Source organism: Perca fluviatilis, chromosome 6 (assembly GCF_010015445.1).
Source record: "Perca fluviatilis chromosome 6, GENO_Pfluv_1.0, whole genome shotgun sequence".
NCBI lineage: Eukaryota > Metazoa > Chordata > Actinopteri > Perciformes > Percidae > Perca > Perca fluviatilis.
In genome coordinates this window covers 28034199-28053705 of record NC_053117.1, presented here as the reverse complement: position 1 = coordinate 28053705, position 19507 = coordinate 28034199, and the positions used below count along the sequence as shown (strand labels likewise).

The window sequence follows — 19507 nt, the reverse complement described above, 5'->3', positions numbered from 1 at the left end:
TTTTCTATTTATATATTTTTTGCACAGATCTCACCTTCAGCACTCAATGCTGCTTATTAGACAATATCTGTTTGTGTGAGCCTATGCGTGTGCCTTTGTAACCAGGCTCATGATTAAAAATACCGCACATAAGCTCACATTCTACCTCTGCTGCTAAGAGAGCTGTGGAAAGTTTCCCCAGACATTGTGGTACAATAAGCGTGTCATTTCTATCGTGAAACTGTTGTGGACCTACCGTGGTGTAGTAAATGATGACATCACTGCTGGTCATATTGCCATGGAGAATGTGTTCTTTCAAGTGTTGGATGAGCGTGCCCTACAGAGACCGAAAGACAAAAGCGAGAGAGAGAGAGAGAGAGAGACAATTAATTTTAAGATTTTGACACCTGCATATTACAGGCTGTAAATTAAATACTCCATCTTATAACAATATATGTTCTAAAAGGTTCATGAACCCCATTCTCAGTTGCGCAAAATAAAATATGCTTCAGACCAGGACTAATACACAAGCATTTCTTTCGACAATCACAGTTGGGTAGGTTATTATGAGTGTGTGTGACTGGGTGCGTTTTAGTTTTTAGCCTATGTGTATGATCCTGTTCACACCTGTCTGTCTGTGTGTGTGTGTGTGTGTGTGTGTGTGTGTGTGTGTGTGTGTGTGTGTGTGTGTGTGTGTGTGTGTGTGTGTGTGTGTGTGTGTGTGTGTGTGTGTGTGTGTGTGTGTGTGTTCTTTGGCAGGACTCAGCTGCCATACCCGTTTGGTGCATGCCATCTTGCTACTGACAGCATGTTAACAGAACCGTAACAAAGCAGAAAGGCAACCAGTGCCGGGGCTAATTGGTAGAGCCAGAGATGGCTGCCAGCGTCGCAATACGAAATGTTTTCACCAACGCATTACTGTCCAATTATCGACAGCATGGGGAGAAGGAGGGTGCCCAAAAACAGAGACAGAGAGGAAGATAATAATAGAAAGAAAGAAAAGTGAGCTAGAAGGAAAGAAGAAGTAAATGAGGGGGAAAAAAAACCTAATTAGAGAATCTGAAAAGGAGGACTAAGTGAAAACAAATTGAAAATGCATGCATGTTAAGGATAGCAAAGCCAATGTGAAAGAAGGTGGGATGATGAAGCAAAAAAAAACAGAGAAAACATAGATAGAAAAAATGAGTGTGTCAGAGAGGGAGAATGTTTTGTGAAAATATGTAAATGCATTTTTTGAGAGTGTTAACCTGTTTTGAATGTTGAGTGTTTCAGCCTTCAAAGTGCAGTGGTCCTTTTAAAATCAAACATTCATCGGACACTCTCCCTCACTCAGATGTGGTATGTAGCAGGAAGAAAATGTCATCCACACGCTCTCCTGGCAGCAAATAACCTTTGAAGGATCTGCTGATGGAGGTTTGCTGCCATCTTGTGGTGGGAAATGTAATATGAACCAAAATGACAGGCTTACAGTTACTACAACTGTGACACTGGTCAAGTTATTTGTATAATTTGATTAAGAAGATTACATTGTTTTTAAAAGTACTGTAAAATATAAGTATGATAAAATACAAAATTTGGATAAAGGCATGAAAGATGACTCTTTTTTCCCTTTTTCTTTATAAAGATTATTTGGAAAGATGACTCCCTTGAATGGCAAGTTCAGTTTCAAAGCCCTTCCACATGGTTCTCTGGACAAGACTAAAGTTATTTGCATGTACACTCATTTGTCATTGTTTTGGATTGTTGCAATAATAGTAAGCATTTGCATAAATCAAGCATATCAGCGGCTCCCATGTTGATAAGAACAATACAAACTTGTAAAATATACCTTTTAAAGTACATTTAGAACAGACACAAAATGTGTGATTAATTTCTGATTTATCGTGAGTTAACTATGGACAATCATGCTATTAATCAAGATTAAATATTTTAATCGATTGACAGCCCTAGTTTTATTACATTTTCAATGAGGTTAAGTGGAAATGTTATTTTCTGGCGTTATTATAATTATTACATTATTGGGTGCTAGAATGGGGGTTGGTAATCTGGAGAACATTAAATATTACGACATTTTTGTCCAAATACCTAAATATCAATAATGCGACAATATTGTAGGTTTGACTAATGGTGCTTTCACAAAATATGTACACAATGAGATTTTTTATAAATAATCATCAGTAATATGGATAATGACTAAGTGGGTAAAGGTAAGTCAAAATCAGCTAAGTCTAGTACGTTCAGAAAATGACATCACTCTACTGTAATGTAGCCTTTGAAACCAGAAAAGACAACACTTACTGTATGTCATATAACGACATCCAAAATCTAAGACTATAGTCTCATGTTACAATGTCGATATAATATCGACATATTGCCCAGCCCTATGTTACAGGGATCATATTTTCGTGATCAAAAGGTCCAGACAAGATACTACATGGACCTTGGACCATGGTGAAGGATTTTTCAACTGCAAAGGTCAATAATTAATTTAAATTATATATTATATTATATTATATTATATTAATCTAAAATAAATTTGTAGCTTTAGAAATCCTTAAAGTGTTCAGAACAAAATTAACATTTGACCATTTATAATTCCATAACCACTGGGCAAACTCTATCTGCTGATCAAGATATATGACTGAAAGCTCCAGAACAGCTAATAAATGCACCTTGAGGTGAGATTTTCTCAACTTTAGAATTAAGGTTATTACTTACAATTACAATTTCAACTGCTTTCTTCCCCTCTGCTTTTGTCTTTGTTCTTCTTCTTAAAAACGCTGGGCTTATTGAGAACATTCCCTTCTTTTCAAATCGTTCATATGTGTATTATTATAAAAAATGTGGTGTGCACTGAATGGCAAACTGTACATGTGGGCCAACTCAGAAGAGCTTTGCAAACAGATGTGACTAGCGTGTGCTAATCTGTGTGTTAGAGACAGCTGCGGCCCGTCTAACCCTTGTGGAGCAGTAACAAACACTGTCCAACAAAAATGGCAACAGAAGTGTCACTATGTTTTGAATTGTAATTGTGTCTCTTATTCCAAATGTTTTACATAATGTAATAAATTATATGTTAGAAAAGTGCAAAACAAGAATACAGGAAGACCCATGGGTCAGCTAGTGAGATGCCACATTCCTTCTATTATTAATAAATGGATCAGCGCTGTCTGAGAAATTGTGTTTGTGCCCGCTCAACAAAGAGAGGGAGAGTGTTCCATATTTATGATGTTATTTGACAATATTTTTTTCTTACCCCAGCAGAGTGGACCATACATTTAGGAGCTCCTGTGGTGCCAGAAGAGTACATGATGAACAGGGGATGACTGAACGGAAGCTGCTCAAACTCCAGCTGCGGAAACTGGTCGGCCTCACCACGCCCAGATGCCAAGAAATCATCTATAAATACACTGCCAAGACAAATAAACAGAGAGAAAAAAAATGAATCAAAGAAGAACATTAAAGAAACAACTGATACAATATACTGTATAAGGAAGAGAACAGATCTCTGACCTGCTCTTAAGCCCTTTTTGCATGGGATTAGTATCATCTGGGGACCTCGTGTGATTTAGAAATTACCCCCCCACATCAGAGTTTAGTGTGGCGCATTCACACGGCATGAGCAAAGCCCGCTTTTACTCGAATTTACTGACATATCTGTACCCAGAGAGTTACCCGTAGGCGCGCGGAGGACGGCCAGGGCGAGGCCGCCGCACCGCACTTGGGTCGGGGTTCCGTGTCTTTTTGGGCCAGGCCCGGTAGAGGCTACCAGAGGCTCAGACCCTATCACCCCCACAGCGACCACAGAGCATCACCGTTAGCCTTCGGACAAAGCCACAGGGAGCGCGTCAACTCGGGGACGGAGGTCTCCGGTTGGGCAGTGGTCCAGACTAGGTTGGTCTCGCGATCCCATATCAGTCTTCGCGAGAGGGATGAAAAAAAGCCCACAGGAAACAAAAACCTTGAAAAACTGATATACGATTCGCACGGGACTAATATTATCACAGGACCTCGGTGTTGAGCGAAATATGGTAGGTCATTTGCGTCGAAAGGAGCCAGTTGAGGTGGTTCGGGCATCTGATAAGGATGCCCCCTGGGCGCCTCCCTAGGGAGGTGTTCCAGGCACATCCAGCTGGGAGGAGGCCTCGGGGGAAGCCCCAGGACTGGGTGGAGGGATTATATCTCCAACCTGGCCTGGGAACGCCTCGGGATCCCCCAGTCGGAGCTGGTTAATGTCGTGATACGGAAGTTTGGGGTCCCCTGCTGGAGCTGCTGCCCCCACGACCCGACACCGGATAAGCGGACGAAGATGGATGGATGGATGGATGGATGGATGGATTTGCGGGGGAATTTTTACTTGACAAATTACAGACATGGCCGATTCGCACGTCATTAAGATCACAGACAACCTCCGTAATTATTACAAATGACCAGAGGTCACCAGGTAATCCGAATCCCGTGCGAATAGGGCTTTAGTCCTGTAAAAAAAAATCAGTTTCCGTTTCACAGTTTTAAAACTACAGTGTAGTTGCAGCCACAGACACCCACCTGTTGGGGATCTTGGAGAGGTCAGTCTCCTGTTTGGAGCGAGCGTAGGGAATCACCACTATTTTCTGCAGGTCAGGCAGACCTACAGAGAGACAGAGGGAGAGGCTGATCCTTTGTTTGTTTCTTTGCTCTATAACCTCGTGAAAAGCTAAGAGATTCAGAATCACTGAGTGTGATTTCCATACAGGTGCTCCGAGCAAGGCACCGTGTATTTCAGGCATGTGTGTAGTGTGTTCTGACAAACAGAGTGTAAATTGTAATTGTAATTTACCCACTGGGGATCAATTAAAAAGTATAAATTATTATAATAATTTATACTTTTTAATACGCATTTTTACGCATTTACGGAAGAAGATCTTTTTTTTAGCGAGGGGCCCAAAGATTCGGAACTCTCTGGACACTCTTGTGGCAGCAGATGAAGAAATCCTACTTCATACTTTACATCTTCTTCTTTATTCTTCCGACAGTTTAACTTTAAACACTTTTAAAACCCAGTAGAGCTCCTTTTTTTTTACTCTACTGGCCTTTACACTTTCTACATGTTAGCAGAATGTCCTAAGTTTTAATTTCTGTAAAGAGACCAAATCATCTAGATACATACAAAAAAGAACACTTGCACAGTATGACTGTCTCTGTACATACTCCGGTCACTTCAGCAGGTTTTCCCACACACATTAGTTGAAGAAGCCAAATGTATTTGTCATTCTCTATAGTGAATTGATGGTAATCGTGGAGTAAAAGCAGACGCTTAAACCAAAACAAATTACAATGTATGGTCAGACACATTATGTGGTTGCCTACCTTTGACAACACTGGTCAGCTTTTCCATGTGGTCATGTGTTTTGCCGTTGTAAACCACAGCGGCAACAGAGAAGATCAACTTGGGCTGGATTTGAGAAAACCTGTCAAGGACACCCTGAGACCAAAAAAAAAAAAGGGAGAGAAAGAGTGTTAAAACCAAAAAACACTGGAGTAAGTAGACAGGAAAGGCACATCAAAATAAAAGCCATTATTTACTGCAGTAATAACAGTAAATGTATGCCCTGAATTGAACAACTTTAACTCGCCTTCAACATAATTTGTCTTTAAGGGCAGATAACACCATTACAAAACAGGAGCATATTAGTGTTAGCAGAGAATGAAGGAAGCTATGGCAGAGAACAATCTAATTCAGATGGATGAGATGAGCTCAAGACAAAATGCATGAGGAATTTAATGAAGAGTCTGCATAATATACCTTCATCTTGTACATCTACTTTCCTACCTACTTAAAGCACAAACAGGACAAATATAGTCAAATAACTTCCTATTAAGGAATGAAAACATTTTATTGTAAGTGTAGTTCTCTGGACTGCCAGACAGGGCAGTAGCACACCAGAAACAAGAAGCAAAGACCACGATGACAGAAAGACCATTGAGGAAAGGGTTGCTGTCGGATGAAGTTAATTACACGTTCAATCACACAAGATAGGTTGCCAGACAGACCCGCTACTCCTTTTCCTCTTCATGTTTATGTTTGTTTGCATATGTGAGTCTGTTTTGCTACAATCATGAGTCCCCTATAAGAAGTGATAAAAGACCATTGACCCAGTACAGCTCAGTACTGTAGATGGAGGCATGAGCTCTGCCAGGATTAAGAGATAAAGATTGACACTCTGGCACTAGTACTCAGAATAGAGTCCACAAAAAGAGACATATGCTATGTCTAAAGCAGCAGATTCAATAGGTTTGGTTTAGTTCATTTGTACTAACATGGGGCTCTCAAAGCACCCCATGTTTCTATTATAAATTCAAGTTTCAATGACTACAATGAAACTGAATACAATGAAAAAATAAAGTGTTGATGGTATAAAAATATATATATATATAAAGAAACACAAGCCACAAACAGTATAATACAGCCCTTACGTTGACTCCAAAGTCGACAGAGGTGGAGCTCCAAATGGCTCCAATGCTGGCTGCTGCTAACATGGCCTCCACTGCATGGATACCGTTGGGCAGGTAGCCTAAAGGGGGAGAGGGGAGGTAGAAATCACAATGAATTATTTAATTAAAAACAGCTATAGATGTTATTAGGGCTGGGTATCATTTGAATATGTTTTTTCGATACCAATTTTATTAAAGAAAAAAAAATGACAACATTACGGCACAAATCTTTTTTATTTATGCTTCAGCTCTTACTACGTGAGCCCTGTCTCTGTGTAACGTAGAGGTTTTCCTGCGTGTCTCTGCGACGTGTAACGTTAGACAGCCAATCACAAACATTATTAGATCTTGGTAGAAACACGCTGCATGTTACTTGGCTCCCTGACGCTGATGAGATATACTCCTTAGGTATTGAAATTGGGTATTGAATGACGAGGCATTTTTCGATACTTGATACTTTAGAGGCAATTCTGTCGGTGACTAAAAAGTAGTGAATTCGGTACCCAGCCCTAGATGTTATGGAGTTTAAAATCAAGTGTTATGATTCTGATGGCATCATATGTGACAAGAACCTAGACATTTGAGATAAAATTAAGCAATACAGTTTATTCAGTATGTACAGAAATTAAAGTACAGTATAGTACATTACAGTAGAAGGACAGTCAGGAAATGATTGTTTGTTAGATTCATCTAGGTTATGTGATATTTAGCAGTAGTAAAATGAGAGCGATTGGATGCGTTATGTAGTCTTATAAATGCATGATACCACATAGTAGGGCCCCTCCCTGAGAGAACAGAGGAAGAAGACAAAGAGAGAGGAGGGAAGAGGGAGAGCCGGAAACATATTGAGCAGAAACAATCTGGATAAAAGGAGGAGAGAGAAACATGAGAATGTTAAAAGAGAGAGGGGGGGTTGGAGAGTTGGAGAGAGGTGATGAATATCAACCAGGGCAGTGAGAATATTTCATTCTTAACAAGCAGGGCTGAGATCATAACGGCTGTCTTGCTGTGATATACTCCTTGATCAATAAAGGAAATGGTGCCCAAGGACACCACAAGTCCTTTCACTGGACGGAGTCAGGCAATCATAAAAAAAAAATAAATAAATAAATATATAAATATATATATATATATATATATATATATATATATATATATATATATATAGAGAGAGAGAGAGAGAGAGAGAGAGAGAGAGAGAGAGATTTTGACAACTGTACCATGGAAAATAAAGAACAAGAAATAGGAGTGCATACATTTCAGCCAGTACCAATATAGACAATTTTCATCTCACTGCAATACTGTCATGCCTCTCGTATTCACTGGATTTAAATACTACACACTTTATCTGTGATGCCTGATGTCAGTGCAGCCCTTCAGCCATGGAAAAACCCAACTAAATAAAACGACTAACTAAAACTAAGAACTAAACTAGGGACTGACCGATTATCGGGCAGTTTTTTGGCAGTTTGCAGATTATCGGTATCGGCGTTTTACTTGCCTGATAACCGATAAATTTCATTAAAAAGTGCGCTACTTTGGCTCGGCTACAGCTCTGTGTCTGTCCCTCTGCTTCGGTTTCACCACCACTGAGTCTGACTTCATGTCCCGCCCACAACACTTCTTTTCCCTATCTTTTACTGTGTATTATGTTGAAAAGTTCCTAATGTATTAAATAACTGTTTAAAGCATTTAAACAAAGTTTTGTGCTGGAGTTTGTAACATTCCAAAATCTTAATTTTGACTTAAAGATTTTCATTTTCACTGTAAATGCACATCGGTTCCAAACATCGGTTATCAGTTTCATTATCTACTAATAATTGGTATTGGCATCGGCCTTGAAAAACCCGTATCGGTCAATCCCTAAACTAAACTGAATGTAATGCATTCAAATGTGATTAATAAAAGGTTTTATTTTGACAGAAAAGAATAAAATAGTTAGTTATGGCTAAAATAATTGACATGAAGTTAAAAAAAAAGCAAGGATTGGCCAGCCTTAAGAGCTTCTTTGTTGATAGCATGTATCTAATCTAGCATGATAAAACAATAAAACAGCCGATAGTTCCAGCAAAGCACTCTGGTCTAAGGCTAACGACAACCATACTGTCACTTCCTATGAATCATGACTAATCAGGATTGTATTGGTTGCTATGCTGACTCCTGCTGTAACCAGGAAGCTGATCCTGGCTGGATGACATTTCGGGCTGACAAATCACTATCCTGCTACTCCGGCTCTACAGACACTCACATAAATCATTATCCTCTCACACTGGACCAGGACAGGACCGTCACAGATCATAATTTCTCTACAACACCTTGGTCGACTGCTCCTGTGGCTACTGTTATGAATCACTATCTTGCTATGCTGGAACAACACTGCTTACACGTCAAAGCAACACACTGCTGCTCCTATCTGATTGATCATACTGTACATACTGCTATACGACTTTACTGGTTTGGTGATAAAAACTGAATGAAAGTCAACGTGCCTTTCAGGACGTTAACGGCTACTTTGGTGTTACACCGCTTCTTTGCTGCTTCGTAATAGTTCAATTTAATATAAATCAAATGCATCATCACAGTGCTACTCTTCAAAAATGTGGCTACTGTCTTTTTATCCTACCAATTTATGAAACATACATTCATTTCAAGGACTCGAAAAGTACCAGGAAATGCAGAAAAACCCTGATTTTGATGGATTCTTCCCATTAGAATTTTAATTCTAGTCATGTGAGTTGAGCAGTATTTGGATAATGGTTACAGAAACAAGAATGTGACCTAGGGACCAGTGGTTCGAAATCACTGATAGAAAACTTGTGTGACCTGCATCCTTCACGGACAATTTCTGTGAACGTGCCCTGGAGGAAGGCTCCTAACCCCTGTTAGGCTACTCTGTGGTAAAGTGATTATACCAGGCAGTATAAATGATGATGAAATGAATAAAGTTCTTACACAAAGGCTTTTTAAAGATGCCCTGTGGAGCTTTTAAACAAAGTTATGTTTATATTAAGGGTTACTCACCAAAACACATCCTTCAGTGCCTTTTCTTCCTCATAAAACATTTGCAAAGCAAATGTATCTTATCAAATCATACATTGTTTACTTGCTAGCAATTTTCTTCCCTTGTGGATTTTTGTTGCCACAAATATGTACCGCCCCTAGTTCAGAGTTTTTCCTGGCTCAGAATGGACCTTCTGGGGTGGGAGGGGGGGGCTTTACATGATCGGTCCGCATACAATAAAGGCAAAGAGTCTGTGTTACCTTAATTGACAGAAGTATATGCATTTACCGGTTATTTCTGACAATATGATAAACAAAAATGTATAATATGCTTGAGTAAATAAAACCCCAATTAACCAAACTGATTTAAAAAATAATATTAACATTTAAATCAAACAGTCCGACTCTGGAGATAAAACTGAGACTAGCGCTCGTATTCCTGTTCATGTTCTGCTTGTTCAACGGTTGTTTGGTAAATTGCTTTCAAAACACATTTTAGAGCAGATTTGAATTGCTATTTTTATTCTCAATTCTTATCATTTTGGTGCTGGTGATTTTCTTTTGGGGCTGGCTGAAACATCTTTGGGGGGGGCTCCAAAAAAATCCTCTATGCAGGAAAAACCCTGTAGTTGGTTTGGCAATACTGTAAGAATGTAATGCAAGAACTGTTGAGGAGAGGAGAGGAGATTGAACCAGTTATACCAAGTTGACCCCACGGCTGCAATGTTGTAGAGCTTACATGATTACCACTTTAAATCACAACAGCCTGACTAGTATTTCAGGCTTGATCTAAGAGCAGCACTGAGATGTTCCAGTATAATGTGATAGGATGGTAGCTAGTACACATTTCTTAGTCATCTGGAAAACTCTGGGTGGAGTCAGTTGAGGTGTTGTCTTTAAGAAGTACTGATTCCACAAGGAAGTGTGTGCTACAGCAAAATGTGCCCTGCTGGTCTCATTTTGTTTAAATGTACAAGGTGCACCTGACATTGAAATTCAAGTGGTGTAATTTCTATAATTAAAACCATTTTTATTTATTTTTTTACATACTATTTTACGTGATAATGCTGCTTTGTTTCATATTACTAACTTTACGTTGTTATTACTGAACAGTAAAAGACTGTGGTTGCATAGTGTGTTTTTAATGACACAAAAAATAAATAAATATAAAATCCCCAATAGATGAACGGTGGCCGTAAAGGCTAGCAAGCTTCATAACAGGCTGGAGGGTGACGTTGAAGATGATAGGACCAAAGGGTAGAGCAATGGATTGAAAAGGTGCATGAAGGGGAGAATGCATACGTGTGTCTGTGCATGAGTGTGTGTGTGTGTGTGTGTGTGTGTGTGTGGGCGTGGGTGTGTGTGTGAGTGCGCGTGCATGCATGCATGTGCTGGGTTGGCTCTTTTCCTGCTATAAAGCTTGGTTAGCTTCATCAGCTAAGTGCCTATATATCTCCTGGATGACAGACACTGACAAGACATTTAAGTTACAACCTGGGTAGGGACAAGGACATCTCCAGCTTTGACATACAAGTGAGCTCAGGACACACATTCAAAACCCATACACGCAGATTTGTGTTTAGATATGCGTGGAAAGTAATAGGGAGAGAGCAGAAAGGAGGCATGAAGTAGGTGGTATCTATCTATCTCTCTCTCTCTCTCTGTAGCTCCGTCTCCCTTTGTGGTCATCCCTCCAGTCCTTCTAATGAGATTCCCACAGCGCTTAAGTCATTTAGCTAATGGATTTCTCTACCACAATATCCATCGTCCCTCTGAGCACACACACACACACACACACACACACACACACACACACACACACACACACACACACACACACACACACACACACACACACACACACACACACACACACACACACACACACACACACACACACACACATCGTTCCTGGACAACCTTGCTCAATATGAGCTCATGAACAGCAGCCACAGATGTGAGGCCCATTGCAGCTTCAAAATAAAAGCAGGAATCATTTTGAAAATACAAGGTAAAGATTATAGGTTCCTTGAGCTATCTTTTATACTGATTATGTCAGAATACAGTACTATCGTTGGCTTCAAGTACCCTTCTGAACACTCAAATCACATAGTCATCCCAGGGAGCTGCACAGTACAACCACAGGTTCTCTTCTATTAACTACAGTTTTGTCAATGGTGACTTAAATGTGTATTAGTTGTTGACAGAGGTCAAACTCTTCCTTTAACACTTGTGTTTGTACAGATTTTCATCCTTTTATACCTACATTTTTTGCCAAATTTCTGGGTCAAATCTCTTGTGGTTAAGGACTGGCAGTACAACCCAGATGTCCTTTGCCCATCAAGTTTCAGCTCAGCATTTAAGCAATCTCTTTTTTTTTTTAATCCACAAGAATATTCTGTAACCTCTGAACTATTGTGCCTGTTCTCTGTTAATCGTTATCCAGACAAAAGAGGCTTGTATAGGACATGTTCAATCTAACTTGAGCAGAAAATGAAGTTGTTGTCGTAGAATGAAAGGTTCAGACATCTGAGATGCTACTATTTGGCAACCTCTGTGTAACTGAAGCCCCTGATAATGACACAGCACAAACAGCTCAATACGCTCTGTGGCATCATGGCTGGAACGAGACAGAACAGAGAATGAAGCAGAGACAGTGATGGATAAGACTCAGTGCAGTAACACATTCACATACCCCCCCCAATAACCAAAGGCTTGATGAACTACTTCAATACTTTCTGGTGTCACTAAAATGATCTGTTAACTAGCTGCGAGGGAGACTTTTTTTTTATTACATTATACTTGTTTTCATTCTTTTAAATGACTAATATTTAAGATTACTGTCAACCAGTAGAAAATATGTATTATAAATTTATGAGAGAGATGTAAACCTAACTACTGTGAATAGTAATCAGACTGCATTTGTGCTCACAATGAATGTCATAACAAATTTACCAAACTGCAAATTGTGGAGGCTTCTGACACCTTTTATAATAGCTGAATGAAACAGACTAATCAAACTACTCTTGTATTGTTAACAATTGTATGTATGGGAGTGTATTTTTAAATCAGAAAACCTCTTAAGGCCACCATCTGGTCAACGAATAGTTCAGAAAAGTCATGCTTTTGTTTGACAACCCTTAAGTAACTAAACCCCAGATAGCTGAGCAGTGCTAACAGCTCTATATGCTACGGAGGTGGAGGAGATAAGCTTTTAGCATTTGACACTTGAATTGTTTTCAAAAGATGTTCTGTTCACAAATTGGGGTGGGGAAGTGTACTGTACTATAAAATGCATTGAAGTTGCACTGGTGCTACTAAGTTTGCAGTTGTATAAATTTGCAGATCTGGACGAATGAACATGCATCCTCAGCCATTCCTCCTTGTACAAATATGGACTTTGAAAAAAGAAATGGTGACTTTCAGAAAGAGCTGCAGCGTGTGCCAAGATAGCCAGCCCTCCTTACCAGCGAGCATAAACACACAGACAGAGCTATTGCAACGGAGCCCATGTTCAACTCATGCTGTAACAAGTTTTAAATACGAAAGAAGGAAGAAGAAAGGAGAGGATGAAGAAGAGTGGAAGACAAAGGGGAAAAAATGAAACAAGTCAGGAGGAGAGCAATTGATCTATCTAGCAACTAATTTGGTTGGTAATCAACCATCACTTGACTGATGGAAAATGTTTTATAAAATGCTGATACATTTTTTCCCCCCCATACTCTCTTGTTTTCCCCCCAGTGAGACAGAGAGCAATACATTTGAGACTCACCTACAACCCTGTCTCCAGTCTGGATGCCCATCTTTCTCATGGCTGCAGCAAACAATGACACATCGCGCCTCAGCTCCCCAAATGTCACCTTCACAATCTCATCGTTTGCCTCCGCTGCAAACAGAGACAAAGAAACACAGATAAATATGTACTATGTACTAATATGTAATATGTAATATGTATTTCAAAATAATATTGTAAAAGCTAAGGACACGTAGGCTTACTGTACTACTTATACTTGATATATTTAATATAAATGCCAATAAAACCCCTGAAATTCAAATCCAAAGATCAGAAAAAGAAAAACAGAGACACAGAGATGGAGACATAAATAGAGAATGATAGTGGGGCAGGACAGAGCCACGGGCAGGAACAGGCCTCGTTGTCTCTTTAAGTAATAGTTAGCTCCACAGCATTGTGACTAATGGGCCGTCTAATAATTACATTACAGCTCCTGCAGAAGGTGGTGTGCATGTGTATGTGTACATGTGTGTGTGTGTGTGAGAGCCCACTCTCCCTCATATACACAGACAGGCAACAAAGAAGTGCCAATGCATTAGTATGTGACAGCCCTGAGAGATAGACGAGGGAGCAGCAGTTCATCTATTAAGCAAGTGACGTATGCAGCCTTGCGCTCGCCGCTGCATCGATTGTGTGCTTAAATGCAACCTCCCCTCTGTTCTTTCATGTCTTGCTGACTTTCTTTCTGTTTAGTTCATTTGTGAAAACACCCCAATCCCTAACACATACTATACAGGTAAACTGGGAGGGAGAAACCCGTAATTTGTTAAAAGTCACCATGGGAAGAACTGCAAAAACAGCAGACTGCAGAAACAGTAGGTAAGGCAAACAAACAAACAAAAAGACCATGTAAACTGAACTTGCACTGCACAGGTATGACCACTCTTAGTCGATTACTCAACTAATCAATCATTTTGGTCTTAGTTAGTGATGCACCGATTACAACTTTCAAGGCCGATTCCGATTTTCTTTGAGTTAGGCCAGCCGATTACGATTTAATTTTTTCTAACCACTTTACAGCACACACAAATATTTATTTTCTATCTTTTCTTTAATAGAACATTTTGCACAGAACATAGAACATTTTTTGAACGGATAATGGATCACTATAAAATAGAACTATATAAATTTCTATGTGGTTCTAAATGTTAGAACCATTTCCTTCTTTTCACATCCAATATCCAACTAAAAAAATGTGATTTTGGTTTTTGGTGTCGTCCCTCCACGCCCTACTTTTTCCTTGCAGGTGTTGCATATTGCAAACCTGCTTGACGAGGTTCCCTACGTGTGCGAGAATAGCGCGGACTAAGAATTTCTTTAGTCGAGGAGAGCCCTAGCCCTGCATGATGTGAATGTGTGTTTTAGGTGGGAGGTGTGTTGAGGGAGAATAAAACAAAAATTATGTTATGTGTTGTTTTTTTGCTCAATGCAATGCATGGATTTAACACTGCCAGGATTATGGATTTGATTCCCACTGGAGATCAATAAAGCCAACATTCAAAGTTTTTTTTTTGTTTTTTTTTTGTTTTTTTTTTTTTTTTTTTTTGTGTGTTTTTGTGTGTGTGTGTTTGTGTGTGTGTGTGTGTGTGTGTGTGTGTTTTATATATATATATATATATATATATATATATATATATATATATATATATATATATATATATATATATATATATATATATATATATTTCTGTATATTACATAGTTTTTAATTGGCAAACAATACACTTAATATACTTACTTGCAGCATAAAGAGCTACTTTGTCCTGGTCTGCATGTTTGAGCAAGTTCTCAGCGTAGTTGAGCCGAGCTCCTTTAAACCATTGTGGGACATCCGAGATCCGTTTGGATACATCCACCACCTGGTATACACCCATAGAACACACACACACACACACACACACACACACACACACACACACACACACACACACACACACACACACACACACACACACACACACACACACACAGGAGAGACACAGCATTGTTGTTGACCAAGACCATGCTGTTTAAATTTAATTTAATAGCCTAGTCCACTGTGCATCACTGTTACAAATGACTGATTGTCTGGTTTATTGTCTCCCTGACTTCCAGCCAATGTCTGCTGGTACAGCGAACCTAAGAAAGTGTAAGTGGATAAGGAAATGTATGTAAAAAAAAAAAGAAAATAGGGCAATAATTCAATATGATAATTTATGTCTTTCAATGATACCATGATATATAATTACAGTGTGTGTATTAATAAAAACAAGCACATACTAACCCAAATTTCTTAGAAAATCTGATGTATAATAGTTTGAGGGAATATCTTTTAAAGATTGCGGTTTTGTTTTTACATCACACTATTTGTGTGCTCAATGTAAACATAGTCAGTGTATAGATGGAAAAAAACTTATCTACTGTATTTATTTTCTCCATAATTTCACTTGAAACTGTTATGTTAATTTTCACTCAGTACTTTTCATTTGTCAAGGATTTAATTCACACAGGAGTATACAAAAAAGGCTTCACAACGTTGATATTTCATATAGACTATTTATTTATGGAATTACACATGCTAAATCATGATATATATCGTTGTTGAGATATGAAATGACCTATATCGGGATAGAAGATTTTGGCCATATCACCCAGCCCTAGTAAAATATGAATATGTGACGTGGGATGTGTACAAACAGGGTGTGTTAACAACATCACACAGCAACTTAATCTCAGACACCATTAATGACCTCATACACCCACCTGAGTGGCTATATCCTGGAACTAAGCAACATTAAGAGGCTAGAGAGTCAAATTAAATAATGACAAATTATCATTCTAAATCAGTAAAACCTCCCTTTTACAACTGGCGTTGGTGCAATAAAAAGGTGCAATTCTAATGTTGCCAAATGGTTGTGTGCCATTATAAGCCTTAAAGTCTTTGAGTTTCAGACAGGGTGGGAAACAATCACAAACTTTCAGCAAAAAGAAATGTGCCATATGTACATTTTAAATGCGGATTGGACTTTTCTAGCCACCACTGTATTCAAAAATGTTTTTTGTCGAAAGGTTAAAGCAGTTCATGAATTAACTATGTATCTGCTCATTAAGGATGAATCATATTAGATTACTTCCTTTGCATATAAAAATGACTAAGGAAGACTCCTCACCAACTCATAGCACAACAATTAAGTTATTTAGTAATATTTACAATTCAATGGGCCTCATTCACTATTGTTCATCTCAAATATCTGTACATATATTGTCTCTAATCTATATTTATATGCTAATACAGATTGTTTGAGCTACTGGATACCTGAATTTCCCCAAGGGGATGAATAAAGTGTCTATCTATCTACATGTGAATGAGAAAATGGAGGCAGTCTGAATTAAAAATAGAAACCAAACATGTTAGTTGGCTGGCAAGCCACAGGAGCAAGCCAATGGGACATAACAATAACAAAGGATGGATGCATGCAGTGGATACGCAACCTATTGAGGCATTTCCCTCTTTCGTGTAACCAGAATCACTGCCAGCTCTCGAGAACACATCGTTCCAGGCAGCTCAAGGGTGGCTATGTTGCAACAACAAAAGATATGTGTACTGCAAATCATATAAAACAATAATGAAATATTTTACACCATTTGCCATTATCAAATATCAATCAAATCAACATGGAATTTTGTATTACATTTAAATAAAAAACATTTGGGAAATGCAATGGAAAAATGCTGAAAATAAACTAAAAAAATCGTATAATATTTAATATTGTTTGGGGTTTTTTGCCCTTTAATGCTTTAAGACTAGCCATAATCCCAAAAAGGAAGATAATCAATCAATAAACTCATGGGCTACATTTTGTTTTTACATACAAGCATTTTGGAGAAAACATGAATCCCACACAATTTGTTCGTACACATAGATTTGATCTTAAATTGTGCGCTTCATGAATGTTGCCCAATAATTGCGTGTTATGGCCACATCTCTGTTCCCAACACTGGGAACCATTTTACAGCGTTGCAAAAAGGGGTATGTTTGAGGTATGACAGTGAAGAAGATTAATGTAGACCATAACAATGCAGCAGACTGGCAGAGTTAAAAATTACCACCATGAAAAAAACTCCCACAAGTGAAATGCTGGTCATTCATTGAATGTTTATGGTGAGTTTTGGTTTTTTTTACTCTGCCAGCCATTTCAGAACCTAAAAAAACTAAGTTGTTTGCAATATTCTATTATATCTATTTGATTTTTTCATAGGACTTTGTTCATATTTTATTGTCAGATTCCCTGGTAAAGTGATTGTTAAATGTTAGGCTGACATCGAAACCATTCTCCTTCCGGATACAAAGTACCAGCAGAGTTTGGACTCACCTCCTCATATGGTTTGGAGCTGACTACTCCACAGAAGCGCCACACTTCTGCCCAGAAATCTGGGTAGCTGTCCACCGACCACTGGTACAGGTCATTGTAGTTGGCTAGAGTATAGAGAATCTGTGATTACTACAGATGTATTACATATTAACTTACAGGTGTGACTATCAGCTCAAAACATACAGTATGTCAAGTTGCTACAGCTTAGACTAAGAGGTACAGACTAATGTACAAGTACCTCTAAAGCAAAATAAGCTGAGATTTATAACGCAACCCTTGGGAGAACTGGACTACCAGATTGGAAACCACTGATTTAAAAGGAAAGGTTGTCCTCTCAGGCAGCTGCTTCGGTAGCTTAGCCAAGAACACATACTGTACACTAAGATTCTTTATGCATGGTAAAAAAAAAATAAAATAAATAAAAAAAAGAGAGAGAGGGAGAAACTGGTTCTTGAAGAGAAGAGAAGGATTTTAGTTCAGTAAGGACCCAAAGAAATTAAAGCAAACAAAGAAAAAAATTAACACAGGTGTTCAACTCCATTTTTCTTAATTTGACACAGATTCACACACCAGATGTCGTCACACCTTCTCCCATCTCCCCTCAATTACGTAACTATCTCTCTCTCTCTCTCTCTCTAATAACCGACGGAACAGGTTTTTAAACATTCCTCCATAACGGTTGTCTTAAATATACTCTTTCATCGCCTGGCAGCTCTGCAGGCAATAGGTCTTCACTGCGGAGCTGGAAGTAATCCATGGGATCCAACGTGAAGCAGAGCTGCAGTGTTGTAAACAGCTAATAGCAGCATCATTAATATGAATCGTATTAGTCTAGAATAATACACATATAGACGTATTTAACACATCTCGTCAGGTATTGATAACTGTAAAGATATGCGGATTCACTGTCTCTTCAGTACCCCCTTATGGTTGGCACACCGAAGCTAGCTTGGAACATTACACTGCAAAGCAGCTTCAGACAGTGGTCATTTAGAGTATACGCTGCCTGTAAATTACGTGTATATAGTAGCAGCGGAGAGACGCTGTTTCTGTATTCAGCTCAGACATCCAGCTTCGCAGGCTCAATAAAACCCGACTTGTATTCATTGCAACACAGCTCTTCCTATGTCTCTCTGTCTGGGTCCTGTCTGTCTATCTCCCTCCTCTCTACTCACCCAGATTAAGACCGTAGTCCCTGTTGACCTGTATCCTAAACTTGTCCATATGTGTGTTCCTCTTGGAGTCCGGGTACCACAACACCTTGCTCTCCATATCCATAATTTTCTCGCTCTTCCCTTCCGTGTCTTTAGACATGTTTGTCGCGTCCATTTGTCGGCTGCCAAACACCGGTTAACGCGAGCGCCTTGCGGAAGCTAACTGTCCCTAAGGAGAGGGCTCTTGTTAAATTAGATGACCGGCTAATAGCGACTTAGTTTCAATGGCTGGGGAATTACAGTGCGCGGCAGCTAGCAAGGGTCTGTCAAAGGCAAGCGTGGGGCTGCCAAGGAAAACTGACAGACCACGCCTCGGCGTCATGACGTAGCAGAGCGAGCTGGGTTCAAGATCGTACAGTGTGCAATATACTATACTAAAAACCATAGACAGTATCTAAAAACGGACTACATTTCCTTGTATGTGTCCCATAGACTGTGAATATTATATTAATATTCACAGTCAATGATGTGTACACATAATTGGCCAATAAAGCTGGTTCTGAATAGCTCCCTAACTGAGTTAGATCATATTTAAAGGGGTCTCAAGAAGTTTCCAAAAATATTAATGATTTTAGGGATCTGTAAATCTTCCGCCTATATTCACACTTCTTATAATTTAACCCCTAAAAGTAGGGGAACTAATGGGATTTTAAAAGTGATTTAATCTAATCTATAGGTAAGTATATGGCCGGATT

The 19507-nt window shown here is 39.0% G+C and overlaps 1 protein-coding gene across 1 annotated transcript in view; it reads right to left on the bottom strand.

Annotated features, from left to right (window-relative positions):
* The window catches only part of aacs (acetoacetyl-CoA synthetase), a 44125-nt gene extending 25198 nt beyond the window's left edge, over positions 1 to 18927 (bottom strand). The window contains exons 1-9 of the mRNA XM_039803263.1: positions 18774 to 18927; positions 17599 to 17702; positions 14985 to 15105; positions 13226 to 13339; positions 6436 to 6533; positions 5329 to 5443; positions 4528 to 4609; positions 3236 to 3389; positions 236 to 316 (exon numbers count right to left, since the gene is read on the bottom strand). Coding sequence (XP_039659197.1) covers positions 236 to 316; positions 3236 to 3389; positions 4528 to 4609; positions 5329 to 5443; positions 6436 to 6533; positions 13226 to 13339; positions 14985 to 15105; positions 17599 to 17702; positions 18774 to 18927 — 1023 coding nt within the window. The remainder of the gene's footprint in view (positions 1 to 235; positions 317 to 3235; positions 3390 to 4527; positions 4610 to 5328; positions 5444 to 6435; positions 6534 to 13225; positions 13340 to 14984; positions 15106 to 17598; positions 17703 to 18773) is intronic.
* Positions 18928 to 19507: the final 580 nt, after the last annotated feature.